Raw genomic sequence first — 18446 nt, 5'->3', positions numbered from 1 at the left:
GCTTTGCCAGTGTGGCTCCAGGATTCGTGGGCGGGTGGTTTGGGTTTCCCTTCTGCTGCTGGGCTCGGGGTGCGGCGGGAGGGAGGATGCTGCCGGTCTCTGCTCCTGCCCCAGCTGCCCTCCTGCTTGCTGCAGAGCCTCCGCGGGGTGTGGAGCTCCTGGCTTGGGCTGCTGCGTGGCCGGGCTGGCTGCAGGACCTGTGGGTGCCGGGAAAACGCTGCCAAGTCGCAGCAAAAGTGTTCCCAGAAAGGGCTGAGACCGGAATGGTCAACCGATGGAGGGGAGAGGTGGTACCTGGATTTTAGCCGGAGCAGCTTGCCTCACTGAGAAACAGTCAGGGTCAGGTTACGAGACGGTGCCAAGCTATTTCGTCTGCTTCTGAAAAAAAATGTAGCTCCTGGAAAAGCTTGCTTGCTCCAGTGTCTGTGAGTTTGCAGGAGAGCTTATCTTGAACGAGGAAGCTATTTCTCTTCTTTCGTATGTTTGTGCATCTAGGAGATTGCTGCAGTATTTGTGTTTCAGCAGTGCAAACAGCCATTACATCCCCCGCACAGCATGCAGGATTTCCTTCCGGAGCTGGGATTACATGTTTGCATTGTTTGTTTACATTAAAGCTATTAATACAGCAATCAAGTGCTGGTGGGCTGGGAAGAGCAATAGCTGAGATGCATCACTGCTTATTGATTAAACTCTTCAAGTGGCAGATGGCATTGATTAATTTTCAGCAGTAGATTCTGTCCATTCTATAAAATTCCAGAGGTAAATGTCACACTTTAAAAAAAAAAAAAAAATCTTTATTGTCCTAAGGTAAAAAAATCACACACTTCTTCATAAGCTGTTAGCAGTATCGCTAAGCCATGATTTTTATTTAACCAATTTCTGCTGAAACCCTATTCATCTGTTTCTGACAAATGGGAGGTGATTATTCCTTACCTTCAAGAACTGCAGGTTAAATTGAGGGGGGTTTCCCTGGCAGCTGCACAGCTGCTCCTGCACCGCTCCTGGAGAACAGGAGCAGCTCCCGTACCCGGCCGCAGCCTGCGCCCCGCCAGCAGTTACCAGCCTTACGTTGATGTGTTGTTCATCATCAGTCTGAAGTTTAATGCGACCTAAAAACTTGGTCAGGAAGAAGAAAATGGAGCACAGCAGCGTGAGGTTGGGGAGAGATGCCCTAAGCAGTGCGAGTACTGTAGTTTAACGAGTGCTGCTGCTGTCGGAGCTGAGCTGGGGCGACCAGCCGCGTTCACCCTTGATCCTGGTGCAGAGACAGGATCGAGTAGTAGCTTAAATTGCCTTCGTGGGAAATTTGCGAGTGTTTTACATTTCACGTGCAACACGCCTGCTTGTGAGCGCTGGTTTGCAGGTAGTAGAGCTTTTATGCATCACTCCACACCCAGGGAGAAAAACGCAGGCAGAGGGAGGACAGTGGGAGGCTTGTGCAGGAGGGCACGCCGAGATGCCAGTCTGCTTCTGCTGGAGGCTCCAGTGACAAACAGTGAAGTGGGATGTCATTTAACTGGCCAGCTTGTGGCACCAAGGAGTCCCTAGGCTTTCTCATGTTCCTCCCGGGTGGCATCTCTTTTCATAGCCACACTTGGTATTGAAAGCACGGGAAGGTGTGCTGCACTGAGTAACTAGCGATAGGATGAGAGGAGATGGCCTCAAGTTGCGCCAGGGGAGGTTTAGATTGGACATGAGGAAAAATGTCTTTACTGGAAGAGTGGTTAAAGATTGGGACAGGCTGCCCAGGGAAGTGGTGGAGTCCCCATCCCTGGAGGTATTTAAAAGACGTGTAGATGAGGCGCTGAGGGACATGGTTTAGTGGGTCTGGGGGTGTTGGGTTGACGGTTGGACTCGATGATCTTAGAGGTCTCTTCCAACCTTAATGATTCTATGATCATCCAGGGTTTGTATGTCCATCATATGTTAACTGGAAAACATTTCTCAGGTGTAGTGGGGAAGTCTATTTATACCTTGACTCAGCAGCCGTGATGCTCTTGGGGTGAATACTCTGGGCGGCTCCGGTCCCTGCCTGCCACCACCTCGGGTACTGCGCTGGCTTCTTGGGCGCAGCCTTCTGCCTAAATGCAGCTACAGAAAGAAGCCAACCTCACTGAAGATGTGTGTGTCATGTTTGTGGGTTTTCCTTGTGTTCTTCAGGCAGTCTGTCTGCTCCAGAAGATCTCAGATTTCTGTATGCAGAATGCCCATCATATCACATCAGTATATTTCTGTTAAGCTAGGATACTGTGCTGCTTTACCTCTGTTTCTTGTGCTGGCTTATGTGTATTCCTCATTTCTGGCTCTCAGTCAACCAGAGCAATTCCTACCAGCCACAGATGACAGCATCCCACTTGAGTCACTCCACAAATCATTTTTCTGCTAGTGAGGGTGGCCCCATTAGACTAACGCGCTTCCAGACTGATTTCACTTGCAGCGGAGTGAGAGCTACAGAGAACCAAAAGATGGGTTGTGACCAGAAAGAGTCACGGGATGGAGTCTCGTGCCGTAACCGGGGTCAGACTCCGGCGCTTTGACGTGATAAAGATGAGCTCTGTGCGATGTATCCTGTACAATGCGGTCAGAGGAGTTGGAGCATATGCATCTGTCATCTGCTGCTGGGGGGGAACCGAGCTTTAAAAGCCCCATCTTTTCCCAGTTATGGCACATGTCAGCTGTTCTTTGCTTAAAAATAAATAAATGAGAAAACCAAGATCTAATACAAGGCTTTTTCCTAATTGCAGGTTTAATGCCCTTACTACTGTAACACATCTATTCTTATATCTCCAGATTTTTAATCTAGCTTAGTGCGATCTCCGCTTTGCTCTGCTGCGTTTTGCAGGCTTGTGTCTTCTCCAGTTCATGTCTGGAGAGATGAACTATATTGGCATAGGGCAATATATTCCTTAGATATTGGGGCTGCACATGTCTTTATGCAATGCTTCATCTAAAGCCTTCAACTAGGAATGATTCATTTTGGCCAAATCTTTGTTTGTGTGGGTGTATTTGTATTCTTCTTGATAGTACCAGAATATTCTGTCTGTGGCTTGTAACCGAACTGTTACGGGATCACTGTATCAGTTACGTGACAGCTTCAGTCCGTGAAAAGGACAATGCTGATCTAACCTATCGTGTGTGCCTGGTGGAGATATTCTTACAGTCCCTGCTATCGTTCTCCCTTTGCTAGGAAATCCCAAGTTGATCCTTTATTGAAAATGCATGAGAATGTAAAAACATATTTCCAGCCTACCTCCCCTCAAATACTGAATTGTATCAAATCCAGCAATCTTTTTCTCCCAATTAAAACGCGTCAGCATCCTCCTTTACCACTTTTTCACCTTCGCTTCATCACATTTTGCATACCTGCAATAACCTTTAGCTTCTGCATCTTATGTCTTGACTGAAATAGAGATTCATGGGGAGCGATTTGGGGATGAGTTAAAGCAAATGTCTTGTGTCCCTGTACTTGACTTCACTAGGGCATACAGAGATTTGGGGGTACAATAAATATTGTTTCTGCCTCAGCTATGAAAGTCCTCATCCCTCCAAATGATGGAAGTAATTTTTTTTTTTACTTTTTATTAGAGGTTTTGACAAGAGACCTGACACTAATTATTTCTCTACAGCCTGAGAACTGTCTGTAGACCTCCCCTTACAAGGTGAAGTCTCTCTTCCTCTGGCAATTTACCTGGTTTTTGAGTTTCCTGGGGAAAAGAGACCGGATTCTTACGCTGTTCTGTGCACCCTTCGCGTTTCACATCTTGGGATTTCTCACAGAATTGAGAGAACACGAGTGCTGAGTGGAGCAGAGTGCGTATCCGAGTTAGAAATGAACATATTGCTGGGGAACAGAGTGGTTACATAGTTCTTTCTCTCTTTACTGCCTGTCAGGGATTTTACCATAGTTCAATACACCCAGTAAGAGACTTCAAACGTGGTCTTTCAGAGCCTTAACTTTGCTGTGATGTGATAAATGCAAATTTCACATTGAAAATTGAAGTATTCTCTCTTGCGTTGTGCAGAGCTGATCCTTAGACCTAAGCATTACAAAAAGTATGTATTTTAATATATTGGAAAAGTCTTTAAACACTTGCACAAATTAAAAGGAAGGGAAGCGAAAGACCTAAATTTGCTGTGTGTACGTCATTTTGAGGGAAGGGTTTTTTTCGCAAAAAATAATGTTTGTTAATTATATTTTAAGGTAGCAAAGATGAATTTGAGGCCCTTGGGGGGCTCTTTGATCTATATTATAACGCTGGAAGGGCAGTAATGTTACTTACTAAAATTATTAAAATAGCATCAAAATTCTGCTGGTAGATATCTATTTCAAATTGGGTATAATCAACAAGTTTTTAAAGTCTAAAGCTTCAAATGAGATGGAAAGGCTTTTTGGAGAAACTCCTTGCAGTGAGAGCACCACAGTCATCTTGTGGCTTCTTGGCTCAGGAGAAAGTAGTCAATGCGTCGTCATAACTGGAAAAAAAACGCTGAGGGATTTTGTGTAAGATGAAGGGGCCGGTTTCTCAGGGACATGACGGAAATCATCCGGCAAGTGCGGCATAGCAGTGCCTTGCATAAATGTTCACTTTGCCTGGCGGAAAAGGACCTGGGGGTGCTGGTCGACAGCCGGCTGAACATGAGCCGGCAGTGTGCCCAGGCGGCCAAGAAGGCCAAGGGCATCCTGGCCTGTATCAGAAATGGTGTGGCCAGCAGGAGCAGGGCAGTGATCGTGCCCCTGTACTCGGCCCTGGTGAGGCCGCACCTCGAATACTGTGTTCAGTTTTGGGCCCCTCACTGCAAGAAGGACGTCGAGGGGCTGGAGCGTGTCCAGAGAAGGGCAACGAGGCTGGTGAGGGGTCTGGAGAACAAGTCTGCTGAGGAGCGGCTGAGGGAGCTGGGGTTGTTCAGCCTGGAGAAAAGGAGGCTGAGGGGAGACCTCATGGCTCTCTACAACCACCTGAAAGGAGGCTGTAGCGAGGGGGGGGTCGGTCTCTTCTCCCAAGTAACTGGCGAAAGGACGAGAGGAAATGGCCTCAAGTTGGGCCAGGGGAGGTTTAGATTGGACGTGAGGAAAAATGTCTTTACTGAAAGAGTGGTTAAAGATTGGGACAGGCTGCCCAGGGAAGTGGTGGAGTCCCCATCCCTGGAGGTATTTAAAAGACGTGTAGATGAGGCGCTGAGGGACATGGTTTAGTGGGCATGGGGGTGTTGGGTCAACGGTTGGACTCGATGATCTTAGAGGACTTTTCCAACCGTAATGATTCTATGATTCTGTGATTCTACAAGCCTTCTGACAGTCCTGAAACGAAAGGTGTTGGGAAACTTGCAGCCCATGTGGGATTTCATGCTTAATCCATTTATGCAAGCTCATCTGCGGTGCGCAGTAAGGAAGGGACCCAAGCAGAGATGGCAATCGAGCTCTTCCCAGCTGGGAACTTACTGGGCTGTGCAGTGGCCCCTCCAGACCCAGGGCTGGTTCTGTCCCATGGTCCCAGCGGTGGGAGCTGGCGTCTGCCCAGCCGGCACGGGCTCTGTCTTGCCACCTTCTAACACAAAACACATGCACGTGAATCAAGGAGTACATGAAAGAGCTGGAAACAGAGCACGGCCGCATTGGCTGCTGCCTCCAGTGTCAGCAATAGCTTCCCCTGCAGGAAAGCTGCTTCCAGCCCTGCGCCAAAGCTGCCAGGTGCCTGTGGATGGAGGGATGGAGGGGGAGAGATCCGGTCCCTGCGCAGGTTGGTCCTGCACAGCATCAATTGCTTCTGTGCTTCAGTTCACTCCCCTACAAAATGCATCCAATGTTTATTTGCCTGTGGTGGTCTATGGCATTTCGTTTGTCTTAAAGTATTTTAAAATTCCTATACGAAAGAAGGCTATTCACAGTAAACTTCTTTTGTCATCTTTAAAATGTCTGGTCGTTGGCTTTTCCACATCCGCTCATTTTGGAAAACGACAGGGTGCGATTCCCGTCCGTTTTAAACTCTCCTCACTGCTGTGACTTCCTGGTGCCAGGACACCCCTCCGTGCCGTGCTCGTCATGAGCCTGACGTGCGAGTGAGAAGCTCGTTTCGGGGAGTCCTGCTTGTGCTCGCCGGGCCGCCACGACCCGTTTGTCCCGTGGGCACGCAGGTACTGCTGCAAGGATCCGGCAGCGAGGACTCGCCTCGCTAACGTGTTTTTCTTGGGAAAGTGGGTGCTGCTTTGGGTGCAGCCCATCTCGTGCATGCGGAGTTGAGGTGTCCTCCAGACCAGATGCAGGGCACAGGAAGGGATGTTGCATTGATTTGGGGAAAACAGCATTTCTGACTCCTTTTAGAGTAATTGTGAGATTGTGTTACAGCACATCGTTGGCAATTCCTCTAAGAAAGGGTCCTTCCATGACTGCAGCCTGTTGACAGCTCTCTGGCTGCTGTCGCCTCTGAATCCAGAGATGACCTGGCTGTCCCCAGCCCGCCAAAGCCACTCTGTGCTCTCAGGGCTGGCAGCGAGGGGAGGGGGCAGGTTGTGTATGTACATTTCTGTGTTTAAACCCCCCCTGCTTCTGCTTCAGGTGAAGCAAAGAGGTTTTCTGATTGTGCCTGTAATGGCTCTTTCGCTTCCCCTGTAAGCTGCCAACCTAAATTCTCCCGTCGTTCTTGTCCCAGATGGACAAGTACCATCGGACGGAGCCGGTCAAGTGGAACAGCTGGGGGCTGCTGGAGCTGGCACAGCGTTTGCTCTTGGATAAGCACCCCTTCACATGCTCAGGCTTCTCTTTATACATTTACATGAACCCTAATGTAAAAGCCTCTGGGACTTCAGTGTGTTTTAGAGGAGCCTGTGCTGGGAAGCGGTGTTGGGTCACTGGTGTTGTCAGTGCTGTATGGAGCGGCTGAGCACCCCCCATGCTGCTGGGAATTGCATGTTTCCCTCTGATGCATGTAGACCTTGATAGGAAATCGGCGTGCCTAGGATACAACCGGTAGTACTGGTAGCAAAAAGAAATCAGAACTGTGTGAAGTGCAAGGAGAAGGTTGTGCTTGGGGGTTTGCAACGTGTGGGGTCATAGAATCGTAGAATGGTTTTGTGTTGGAAGGGACCTTCAAAAACCACCTAGTCCAACCCCCCTGCCGTGGGCAGGGACATCTTCAACTCGATCAGGTTGCTCAGAGCCCCGTCCAGCCTGACCTGGAATGTTTCCAGGGATGGGGCATCCACCACCTCTCTGGGCAACCTGGGCCAGTGCTTCACCACCCTCAGCGTAAAACATTTCTTCCTTATATCTAGTCTGAATCTACCTTCTTTTAGTTTAAAACGAGTAGATACTGAACGTTTAGTCGCAGCTAGCTCTTTCTCATTTTTAGCTTTCTCAGTGCATACTTGTTTGAGGATTTGCTAATTAGTAAGCAGTAAAAAAATTCTGCTTGAATCATCTTTTTGGTTTTTGTTTAGCACTTAAACCCCCACTTATTTACTTGCGTTCTCTCACATGCATCCACACTTTTTTTAAGTAACTGTGTTTTGCTAACTGTTGAAAAAGGGGGTTTCCACATTGAGTTGTAATTCTGATGGAAAGTTTTGCAACTTGGCAGTTTGATACTTGATCTGCCCCATCTCTATGATCACAGTCATATTTTTTCAACAAAGTTATTTTCTTACATCTTACATCTCTTACACCTTCATACTCAATGCTATCTGTATTGTCCTAAAAGGGCACAGCTGTTCTGGGGGTTCTCTCCTGTATCATGTATTGCCAGGCAAATTACATCTATAAGATTTTTAATTTCATCTTCCCCTTTTTTTTTTTTTGCTTCCCCGTTCAAATTGAATAAATATTGTCAAGCTTCTTTTTTTCTCCCCTGAAATATTGATGTAGCTTATCTTTTCCCTTTGTGAAACCTGGGCCACAATTCCTTCTAAAGTTAAGTTCTCATATCCAGCTCTGGTGCGGGCGAAGCATTACGGAGTTAATTCGCATGTTCTTTTGAATTCAGCAGTATCTCTGGTTCTCTTCCAGTAACTCGTCACAACCACCTGAAGGACTTCATGCTGGTGGTGTCCATCGTCATCGGCGTGGGTGGCTGCTGGTTTGCCTACATCCAGAATCGCTATTCAAAGGAGCACATGAAGAAGATGATGAAAGACCTCGAGGGACTCCACAGAGCTGAACAGTCTCTCCATGACCTTCAAGAAAGGTAGGTTTTATGCATCCACCCAATTGGAGCATTCAACCGTTGATCTTCCCTGCAAGGTCATTCCTCATTTAGATTTCAGGAAAGATCTTCTTTTTAGCTGTTGTGCTTCTGTGCAGCAGTCACCTGGTGCTGTGTACCAGAGTCGGCACCTCCCTGAGCGACCGCAGCAAACCTGCCAACCCGTCTTAACAGCTCGAATGGGTGCCTGGCTTGTTACCAGGCTACACGTAAAGATGTGTGCGTGCTCACTTGACCTGCTCTTTGGTGGTGACGTGCTAGTTATTTGTACTTGAGGTGTGCCACGTGAAGGCCTGGGTGGTAAAAACTCCCTCGCCTTACTACCATCCTGAAACGTGGCACTGAAGCCACTTGAGCAAAGTGACAGCGTCCGACACCAGCATCTCCCGCTCCGAGGTGGGCTCCAGTGCACGCTGACGCGTAGTCGAGCACGGCCGTATGTGCTCCCGTGCAGTTTTGTTTCCTTTCCGCGCTGTTTTTATGTTGTGTTTTGCCTGTTTAGTTCTGGTTCTGCTCTAATGGTCATTACTGGTTCAAAAAAATAGTTTCTGAATTTCTGGGAAGACTTGACTCCGTTTAGTTTTGCTGCTGTTGGCGTGTGAGAGCTCTTCTCCTTGCACTCAGAACTTCGCTGCTTTAAGGAGCAAAATGTCCAACTGAGCAAAATGGATGGGAGCGCTCCTTCTGTACTTGGCAGTGGTCGCTCTTTGTTTTGAGTGTGTTGTCTTATTTCAGATAGGTACTTGCTATTTATTTACCACATTTAATTATATAGGAGCAGTGAAATCTACAGTGGTTTCTACTCCCAGGCTGACTCATACTGAAAGTATATCAGGATCCCCACCCCCCAAAATTACAGCGTAAATCTGGTACCCAGAGGGGAAGAAGAGCCTCTTAAAGGAGTGTAAGGTAATCCAGCCCACTTAGAATTTGTCATCCAGGCTGATCAGGTTGTTTCACCCTGGCTTTTGATGGGGAAAAAGCATGCTGAAACAGTGGAAGCAATCAGAGGAATTACAACCCTCTTGAATTCTTGGAGCTGTATGTAAAAGTCTGTGCTTCCCCGCCTGCACAGTGATACCTAAATCCAGGAGTGTTGCCTGGGAAGAATGAAAAAAATAATTTTGTAGTATTACATATGAATAGTTGAACTCTAGGCACTTGGGCAAAATACTGTAGCTTCAGGAATGTGACCTCTACTCACAGAAATGATTGTAATGGTTCCAATTAAATTACTCATTGGAGAACGGGCTGCAAAAGAGGCTCTCTGTGGACACCGGAGTCTTCTAGGAAAGAAAAGAGCATTCAAGGCTGTTGATGACAAACCAGTGGGGTTTTTCGGCAATAAGATTTTTTTTTTTAAGGGCAGAGTTAGTGAATAACAGAGCATGATAGTCATGGACTGTAACTATTTTTCATTAGTTTTAAGTGTAATTTTGGAGGATAAGCCTTAATTGGCTGCCATATAAGCTGACGGCTACATTCCCAGTGGCTTCTCCAAAAGCAGAGCCCGGCCCCCGGTAGACATGCTGGCGGCTCACAGGTGGTGTGACAAGTGACCTGTGCAAACACCAGGATCCGAGGATGTCAATCTGCCGTGGAGACTTTTGCAAATAGCCGAGTCTTCGGAAACCATACGACGTACCCACAAGACTGCAGCCTGATTTCTTGTCTACGTGCTCATGACAGCCTTCAGGGAATTGTCCCACACGTGAGCGTTGCTCAAAAGCCTTTCTTCTTTGAGTGTGATTGCATCAGTTGGTGTCGATGTGGAGGGCAAACACTTGAGAGAGTACCAAGGTGATGGTGCCAAACTGGGCATGTTCTCCTGGCAGTGATGCAGATATGTGACCTGCTTTCTTTTTGGCATAGAGATAGAATAAAGTGCATTTCGACTCTGCCTACCATGGAGCTGTCTCCAATCCACAGCTGGTTTCACAGAGCTTTGTGTAATTTTACATTACAGGTTGGAAATACCCCAAAGAAAAAGATTTTTTTTTTCTACAGCCAGAAGGACACGGGAATTCCTTCTCAATGTCCATCCACTGGAGCAGCAGAGCGTCCAGGGCAGGAGGTCTCTGCTGGGTGTCACTGAAGAGCAGGTCACACCAGAGGTCCAAATGTCGGCTGCTGTGAATGTGCCGTGTGGGGAACAACCTTGGGATCTGCTGCCGAGGGCAGAGCCACGTCAATAAGTAGATGTGCCTGGGAAGTTCCACTAATGCTCTAAAGCCAGATAGGAAGAAACACAAAACCACGTATACTAAGCATAGCTTGAGTCTTAACCCAGAGCAGCTTGTGATGCTTCTGCAGGATGTGCAGCTGGCAGGGCTTGTCCTCTGCAGAGGGCACTGAGCTAGAGCTCAACAAGTAGGAGGTGAATTCCTGGCACTTGTGGGGCCTCTTGGCACAGGATTGATCTAATTCTCCTCTGAAGAGGGGAATGCGCCTTTGCTTCTTCATTCTTGCACCCCAGCAAGGTTCAGCTGTGGTTCTCAGCTACTGTAGAAACAGCAAAAACTACCAACAGCATGTTCCCATGGACTTGTTCTGAAGTTCTGCTCAGAAACTTCTTTTCTAGAAGTTCTTGTTTTCTAGAAGTTTCTTCTAGAAACTTCTTTTCTAGAAGTTTCTCTCTAGACCTTGAAGTAACCTCCTTTCCTGGCTCATTGAAACTCACTGCTGAACAGACCTCCAGAAGGCATGTGATACCTTCCAGTTGCCTACCAACTGCCAGCGCTGTTGCTTGATGAACAACTCTGATACGCTCTTAAAGAGTTGGGAAGGGGAAGATTGATATAAAAAGCCATTTGAGTCACCATCCCTGGAGGTATTTAAAAGACGTGTAGATGTGGCGCTTAGGGACATGGTTTAGTGGTGGACTTGGCAGTGTTAGGTTTACGGTCGGACTCAATGATCTTACAGGTCTTTTCCAACCTAAATGATCCTGTGATTCTATAAGCCATTTTTTGTTCATCTTCAAAATACCTTTTGTGAACATCCTTCAACAGTGACACTTTCCAGTCAATTAAATGACCCATCAAGATGAAAAAGTTCATGTCTTAGTACATCCTACTGATGACTGAAAATTGTATGAAGATCTGTATTGAAGATCTACTGATTGTATTGAAGATCTGCTCCTGAATTGTGAAGCCCCCAGATGGGTCTCGATTTCTTGCCCTCATTACAAGTGCAGCTCTGAAGGCACTTTGTCATCTCGTGGAGCTCAGTGCACGTGAAACCAGTGTGGCTCAATCAGCTGGGTTTGAACGGGAACGCACAGACCAAACGTGGTTTTGTCCGTAACCAACATAAGAAAATATGGGCTCTGCTGTGAGGAAAAAAAATGGTAGTAAGGGAAAATACGATGTTGGAGTGCCTTTGAGAATTAGCTTAAGGATAAAATTCCTTCCCATTCTGCATCATAGTACAGGGGAATTTCTCCTTTAAACAGAGATATTTTGGTGGTTTGGGATTCTTATGGCCTTAGTATGGAAGAGCTCTGGCACTGATGCACAGGGCAGAGAGCATGGGTTTATCTAAAAACTTGGAATGTCTTGGCAAGAGTCTCTTTAAATTGGGGAAAAAAAACACTTGAGTTTCCCAACAGAGCTGTAAATTGAAAATGAGCCTTTTCCAAGAAGAGAGCTAATATCATGGCTGATGAGAGTCCAGCCTGTCCAATCTGTTTTAATGGCCACCTGCATGCCGAGGAGGAGCCTGAGGAAGAGGAGTCCTTGGCTGGGACAGCGAGCGGCTTCGCTCTGGACCCAAAAGGTAGCGATGGGTCCCTGCCGCGAGTCTGCGCGTGGGCTTGTGCTCCATCTCGCCAGGAGCACAGCCAAATGCTGTCCTTCAGTACAAGGCTGGAAGATGGACTCCTCTTGCGTGTGCTGCAGGGAGCAGCGTTTGTAGCGACTGAGGATCAGTTTTTTCCTTTCTGTTAGTCCCCAGCTGGTCCGGGATGAGCGGGAGCCGCTCGGGGAGCCCAGGAGTGCCCTCCTGAGATCTGTTACTTGTCATCTGCAGGACGGGTACAGCACACCCAGAGCCAGACCTCGCTGTCCCCTCTCATCTATCTCCCCACACATTGCTCTGTTGGTTTGCTCTCCAGTTTGAATGTTGAAGATCTTGAGTGGGAGAAGATTTTTATGACCTTGAAATACTTTTTCCTGGCTAAGATGATTCCGTTTGGGGTTTTAGGATGTTTTTTTTTTTCATTTCATTGTATGGATAGTTATATTTGGTCACTGAAAATCTATCTGCTGTAAGCCACTGCTGGTTTTGCTGGTTAAGCTGATGCCTTGCTAACCTCACAAACGTTGCTGGTACCTTCAGCGTAGGTGAGCACTTTATCCAAGATCCCACCGATCCATAGAGAAGCTGCCTGGGCAGGGCAAGAGGTGCATGCAGGGAGAGGGGGCTGGTTTGGGTGGGGAGCGGAGCTTTGCTTCTCATGGCAGAAAACAGGAGTTTCCTCAGTTTGGTCTGGGTTAAAAATAGCATTGCCCCTGCTGCTCCTACAGTATGGTCTTGTCCAACTTTTATTGATTTATCTCAAACTGTGATAACTGAGACTTTTGAAAGAGGAGTTCATGGTTAAAAGGTGGGACTGTTAGATTGATGCACCTGGTTTCTGACAGCGTAAGCCACGACACTTCATTGTGTTCGATCCAGTAGCTGAAGTACGTGTTCTGGAAACTCGTCACATCTTGATTTGAAGTTATCCAAAGATGGATGTACCACATTCCTCAGAAATTTGATCCGAGGTTTAATTGTTGCCATAATTTAAAAAAAAGTATTTTTCATTTGAATCATTTGGCTGGTTCTCGCGAAGGAAGAAGCCCTTTAATACTCTCATTTCTTTCATTGGTAGTACTTGTTCAACATGATTTTTTCAGAACCTTCATTATGAAGTGAACCTCTTCATTTCATTTCAACCGAATATTTGCCAAATCTCTTTTTTTTTACCCTTTTTCTTGGCAATCGCTGTGTCTCTAGAAGCACATGGGTTTGGGACTGTATTTAAAAGAGGCACTGCTGGCATTAGAGGTTGGTTGGGTGGCAACAACCAGAGACTTTACCACCCCTTTCCAGGACAGCTCAGTCCCGCGTGGGCCAGGTTTATTCTTGACGCTAATTTGATTTCACTGAACTTGTGCGAGGATTGGGTTTACACTAGTGCAACTCCCCTGAAATGCAAACGTCGCAGAAACCCTGAAATATCTCGCTGCGGCTGCGGTGGTGTCTCCTTCAGAGGGCTGAGGCTTTCCAGGCTGAATGGTTGAACCTTCCTGAATGGGTACAAGTAATCTGCTATTACTTTTTGTTGCCATATATAATTTCTACTGATTTAATTCTGTCATGAGGAAAAATAATAACTTCCAGGCAAGATTAAGACATGTCTAAATTTGAAGGCTTTCGCAAGGGGAACACGGAGACATCCTCTCTTGGTGGTCATACCTGCTCAGGCAGATCTTCCCCTCCTTTTTTTTTTTAATAAAGGCAAAGGACTTCACTTTTGTAAGAACACTGAAAATTCAAATTAATTTGAGGCTTATTAAAGGAAATCTTATTGTGCTTTGGAAAATCAAGAAAATATGTACTGAGTATTTAATGAATGAAATAAAGTAGAGACTGTGGAGTTGGTAATTTAATTTCTTCTCGGGCACAGTGAACTTTCTCCTTGACTTTCCAAATACAGATCTCTGTTGACCTCAACATAGAATAAATAAGAGCAGGGTTGGTCTAGATTGTGGCTGCCCAGCAGTTGCACTGTAGACTCCTTCAGCTGTGTACAGATAGCCCGACACCCACAGCACTGGGGTCTTGGTCTCTGTGTGTTGCAGACTGCAGAAGGCTCAGGAGGAGCATCGCTCTGTGGAGGTGGAAAAGGTGCACCTGGAGAAGAAACTTCAAGATGAGATCAGCATTGCCAAGCAGGAGGCACACCGGCTCCGAGAACTGCGGGAGGGCACAGAGAATGAACTGAGCAGGCAGAAATACGCTGAGCAAGAACTGGAGCAGGTAAGGGTTCAGCCAGATGGATGCGCTTACATACGAGACGCGCCAGCGAGAACAGTAGGCAGTTCCTCACTCTGCTTCATCCTTCTGAGAAATCCGGTGATGTTCCGCTTATAATGCTCTTCCGCCTTTGCTTTTCCACCCCCCTTTGTGGAGGAAAAGATCCAAGTATTTCTCCCACCACTCCACGTTACACGTCCCCCATAGTCTACAACAGTGCTGCTTGTGCCTTGGGTAGCAGGGACCGTGCCGGTGCTGTCTCAAGAGTGATGTGCTGCTATCACACGCCGTCCCAGCTTGCCCTCCAGGAGAGGTGTTGAACTTGACCTGTAGCTGCACCCCTCTGATGACTTCTAACTCCCACTCCAAACCATAAGCTCTTTCTTTTTTTTTCTTCTATCTATTCATGGTTTTAGGAGAGATTTGGAATGAGTTTGGTTGTGCTTGCCATGTTTTCTTGTGGATCAGAGAGGTGTACGAAGGAGACTTCCTTCCAAGGAAATTTAGCACTAGATTACAGTCTGTACAGCAAAGTTAGAGTTCGTATGCGATTCTCAAAAACATTAGTTTTAAGTTTAGACTAGCAGGAAAATAGTCCCCAAGTTACATATCGTAACGGAGGCCTAGACGGAATATTGCTGCTGCTGGCAAAAATGAAACGCGTTTGGTCCAGAAGGATACACAGAGCATTTGTAAAACATGTTGTAGGTCAGAAAAAGCATTCCCAATCCTACATCTAAAAACCCCGAGACCTATAACGAAAGCTATAGGGAAATAATGGAAATCAAAGACATTGCTCACGGCACCTGCCTGCAGTAACAGAGGGCAAAGAGCGAGCATCTGGGAATTTTACCTCAAAACTGCCCTTTGCCCAAACCTACAAGAGAGATCCAAAACCACAATTCCAGTTGCTGCTTCCTATCTCACCTGAGGGACAATTCTCATCTGACTTCAATTTATAGATTAGTTTAAACTGAAATTGTGTGAGCCAGAATTGCATGAGCCAAGCAAATACCTTGGATATTCTGAGGCCATCAGCATATCCTCCCAGCCTGACTGCGCCCAGTCTTTTATGCCACCATGGAGGAGGGGGAAGAAAACAAGACAAGAATCTGGGGTCTCCACTGACAAGGGAGAAACAAGTGTCCTGGACCATCAGGTAGCCAGGGAACCATGGGGCAGCGCAGCCTGGGTATGCAAATAGTCAGCAAACAGCAAATTTCCTTCCTGCTTGGAATACCAGGAGCCCAGACACCTGCAGGCGCCTGTTACCAGCTTTGCTCTTGTGACCCAACATCATTCCTCCTAACCGGTCATCCAGCCTCTCCACAAAGTCACTGAGCTCTGTTTCAGGACATGCATTGGGGCGTCTGTATTCACGCACACAGAAGTTCAGCCGTTTTGTATTGTTGGCCATTAAATAAGGATGTATAGCCTTCCTCTTGTAACCCCGAGCCCATGTACCCGACCTGCTCCTGGCTTTTGGAGAAGGCAGGGTCTCATCCATTCCGCTTCCCCCTCCACTTTACATTTGTTAAGAAACCCGAAAAACCAGAGGTGACTTAACCGCTCTGTTGTTTCTTAGAGGCCTTCGGGAGGGATGCATTGACAGGGTGAGTATTGGTTTTACCCACCTGACCCGCACTGTGTGATTATAACACGATCACCGTCCCAGCGAGCTGTAGACCACAGATAACATTAACCAGTCACTCCCGCTGACCATAAAACTCATCTGATTTTTAGATTCTTGGGTCCCAGGGTATATTAAAACAAGACCTTCTTTTGCACCAGTTGATTCTTATCACTAAAATGATACTGGAGGATTCGGAAGCTCCTGCTGGAGTCGGGCGTATGAGACGGAGAAGCAGTGTATTTCTGGGATGGGACTCTCCCATACTGGGTTGGTCATACCGACCCTCTCTCCTTGCTAGGTCATCCTGCCCCAGACCATGGACCCAGCTGGGGCTGCAGACACAGAGGGCATTCCTCGCTTTATAAATTGTTGCTCTTAGTGGTCAAAATGGGATCTTAGAAATCTTCACAGGAGAATGTAGACACGCAAAGTGACTCCTATTTGTACTGATTCCCCTGCAGAACCGAGAGGGTTTGTGTTTTGGACACTGCTGTATGATGGCTCATCTCAACCACTGGTCCTTGGCTGTTGTTCTGCACTGCTTCCCTTTTCCACTATTCCATAAAAACGTTGTTCCTGTAAATGTTTTGAGCACTCCTCTACCCCAGATACTTAGTGGCAGATTTCCTGCCCGCTTATTCTCCGTATTCCTAAATCCCAGACGCTTGCGGATCATGGTCAGAGCAGCACCTGGTGCCGCTGGTGTCAGAGGGGGAAAAACAGACCTTCCTGGGGTCTGTGATTCTGAATTTGTAACTTCTTGAATGATTTAGGCAATGTTATGCTCAACAAGACTAAATCACACGTAAGTGATATAAGTAGCTGACCTCTTCTGTGCAGTGCCTCCTGGCTACTTCTAGATGGACTGTGTAAGTGTACTCCAGGATAAAATACGGGATTTCAAATATCTGTGTGTAACCTGGTGCTTTTGGCTCGCTAGAGATTACGCCTGTGCCAGACTTGGTGAGACATGACTGAGTTAAATAACGCGTTAAGGGAAAAGATCCAAGTTTGAGCAATCTTTTAAAAAAATGCTTCTCTTCAGTCTGCTTGCGGCTGTGCTCTGTGGGAAACGAAGAGGCACCGGCACCAGGCAAGGGTGGGTGTAAACACGGTTGTGGGAAGCGTGTGTTGGGCATTGGGAAGGGTCTGGTGCAGAGCCCAAGCAGGTCGCTGGATACTCCCACTGCCTCTGTGCTTCTTAGACCTGGGCCCTAAAGAACAGAAAATGGGGCAGACATCATCCAGGCATCATCCCAGTGACACGTGTGTGGCCCTGACTGCGCAGCTGGCCGTGCCATAGCCGGACCTTTCCTCCCAGCTCCAGCTCTGTTAGGAGAAGGTCTGCGTTGATGGGCCAGGGCTTGCTGGGCCAGTGAAAGCTCTTGAAGGTCCTTAGGGTTGGCTTTTATTTTAACAGCAAGAAAGTCTGTTGTAGAGTGTATAACCACGTGTAACCCTCCTGAGCTTCGAGGTGCTGTGGTTGAAGAGTATTCCAGTCCACCACCGCTGTGGTGTCCCTGGATCGCAGCATCTCTGAGCTGCAGTCACCATCCTTGGGTTTCTCCAGTGTGGAACACGTTAACTTCTTGCAGGGCTCGGGTCAGGCTTCAGGTTTATTAAAGTCCCTCCACATCATGTGTAATGGAAGAGAAATGTTAATTCTTGATGGTCTCTAGCACTAAATGCTTTTATGTAAGGTTTTGGTATCTTCAACTTGCTTGTCACCCACTTTCTTCTAATTTTGTAATCGCTCCTATCTCCAGCAAGATAAGTAAGTGTGTGGAGGAGACTGAGCTGGGATGGAAGGAGAGTCCCCAGCAAGCTACAGAAACTGCCAATTCCAGACGTGTTATTTCTTTTCCTGACCAAGAAGCACATGTTTTGTGTCTAAATATTTTTATCATCTTGCTCCAGTGTGAAAGTTGTCTCTTGACAAGCTCCCTCTGTTTGGCTCAGTAGCTGCAGAGAAAAAAGGCGATTGCCTGCACAGTGTTGTCAGCGATTCCGCCTCAGGAGAATCTGTGGGTTTTGCAGACCTGCAGGCAGGCAGCAAACTTTGCAGAGATTTCTGGAGGCTAAGATAAGCGCCCTGAATATCCTTACCTAAAGCCTAATTCTCTTTTAACTAACTTGTGCGTCGTGCCATCAGCTCTGGAGGGTTTACATGCAGTTTACGCAGTTGTGAGGCAGAGGAGCTCCCCTGAAGAGGTAGACCAGGTCAGCTCTGCTTGTCCTCCCTGAGAGCTGTGCTGAGGCAGGAATAGCATCGCGATGGCTGGAAATTTTTGAGGAAGGAGCTCACCTTTAAGATAAAGAAAAGCACTGTAGGGTGTTCTGGTCACCCGAGCAGCAGCCTTGTCTGTCGGATGGCTGCCCTGCTGCGCTCCTCTCTCCCACTTGCCCACAGTACCAGGATGCCACCTCTCCTCCTAATGACCTCTGCTTCTGTCATGAGTAAGATTAAGTTGCGTGGAGTCTTTTTTTCTATTTTCTGGTGCCTTAAAAGTGCCGGGTTGGCAGCCAGTGGTTGGGATGACCTTGCGGGAGGGCAGGCTGTCCCCGCCGCCGCTGCAACCGCGCGCCGCGCCGGT

General features: G+C 47.3%; 1 protein-coding gene across 1 annotated transcript in view; it reads left to right on the top strand.

The window, feature by feature from the left end:
* STIM1 (stromal interaction molecule 1) overlaps positions 1 to 18446 on the top strand; it is a gene marked incomplete at its 5' end in the record, with an annotated part of 55055 nt that overhangs the window by 28503 nt on the left and 8106 nt on the right. Inside the window, 2 exons of the mRNA XM_009335290.1 lie at positions 8000 to 8177; positions 14045 to 14267. Of these exons, the coding sequence (XP_009333565.1) occupies positions 8000 to 8177; positions 14045 to 14267 (401 nt within the window). The remainder of the gene's footprint in view (positions 1 to 7999; positions 8178 to 14044; positions 14268 to 18446) is intronic.

The sequence above is a fragment of the Pygoscelis adeliae genome, unplaced genomic scaffold (assembly GCF_000699105.1).
Source record: "Pygoscelis adeliae isolate BGI_AS28 unplaced genomic scaffold, ASM69910v1 Scaffold652, whole genome shotgun sequence".
NCBI classification, from domain to species: domain Eukaryota; kingdom Metazoa; phylum Chordata; class Aves; order Sphenisciformes; family Spheniscidae; genus Pygoscelis; species Pygoscelis adeliae.
This window is presented reverse-complemented; position numbering and strand designations above follow the sequence as displayed.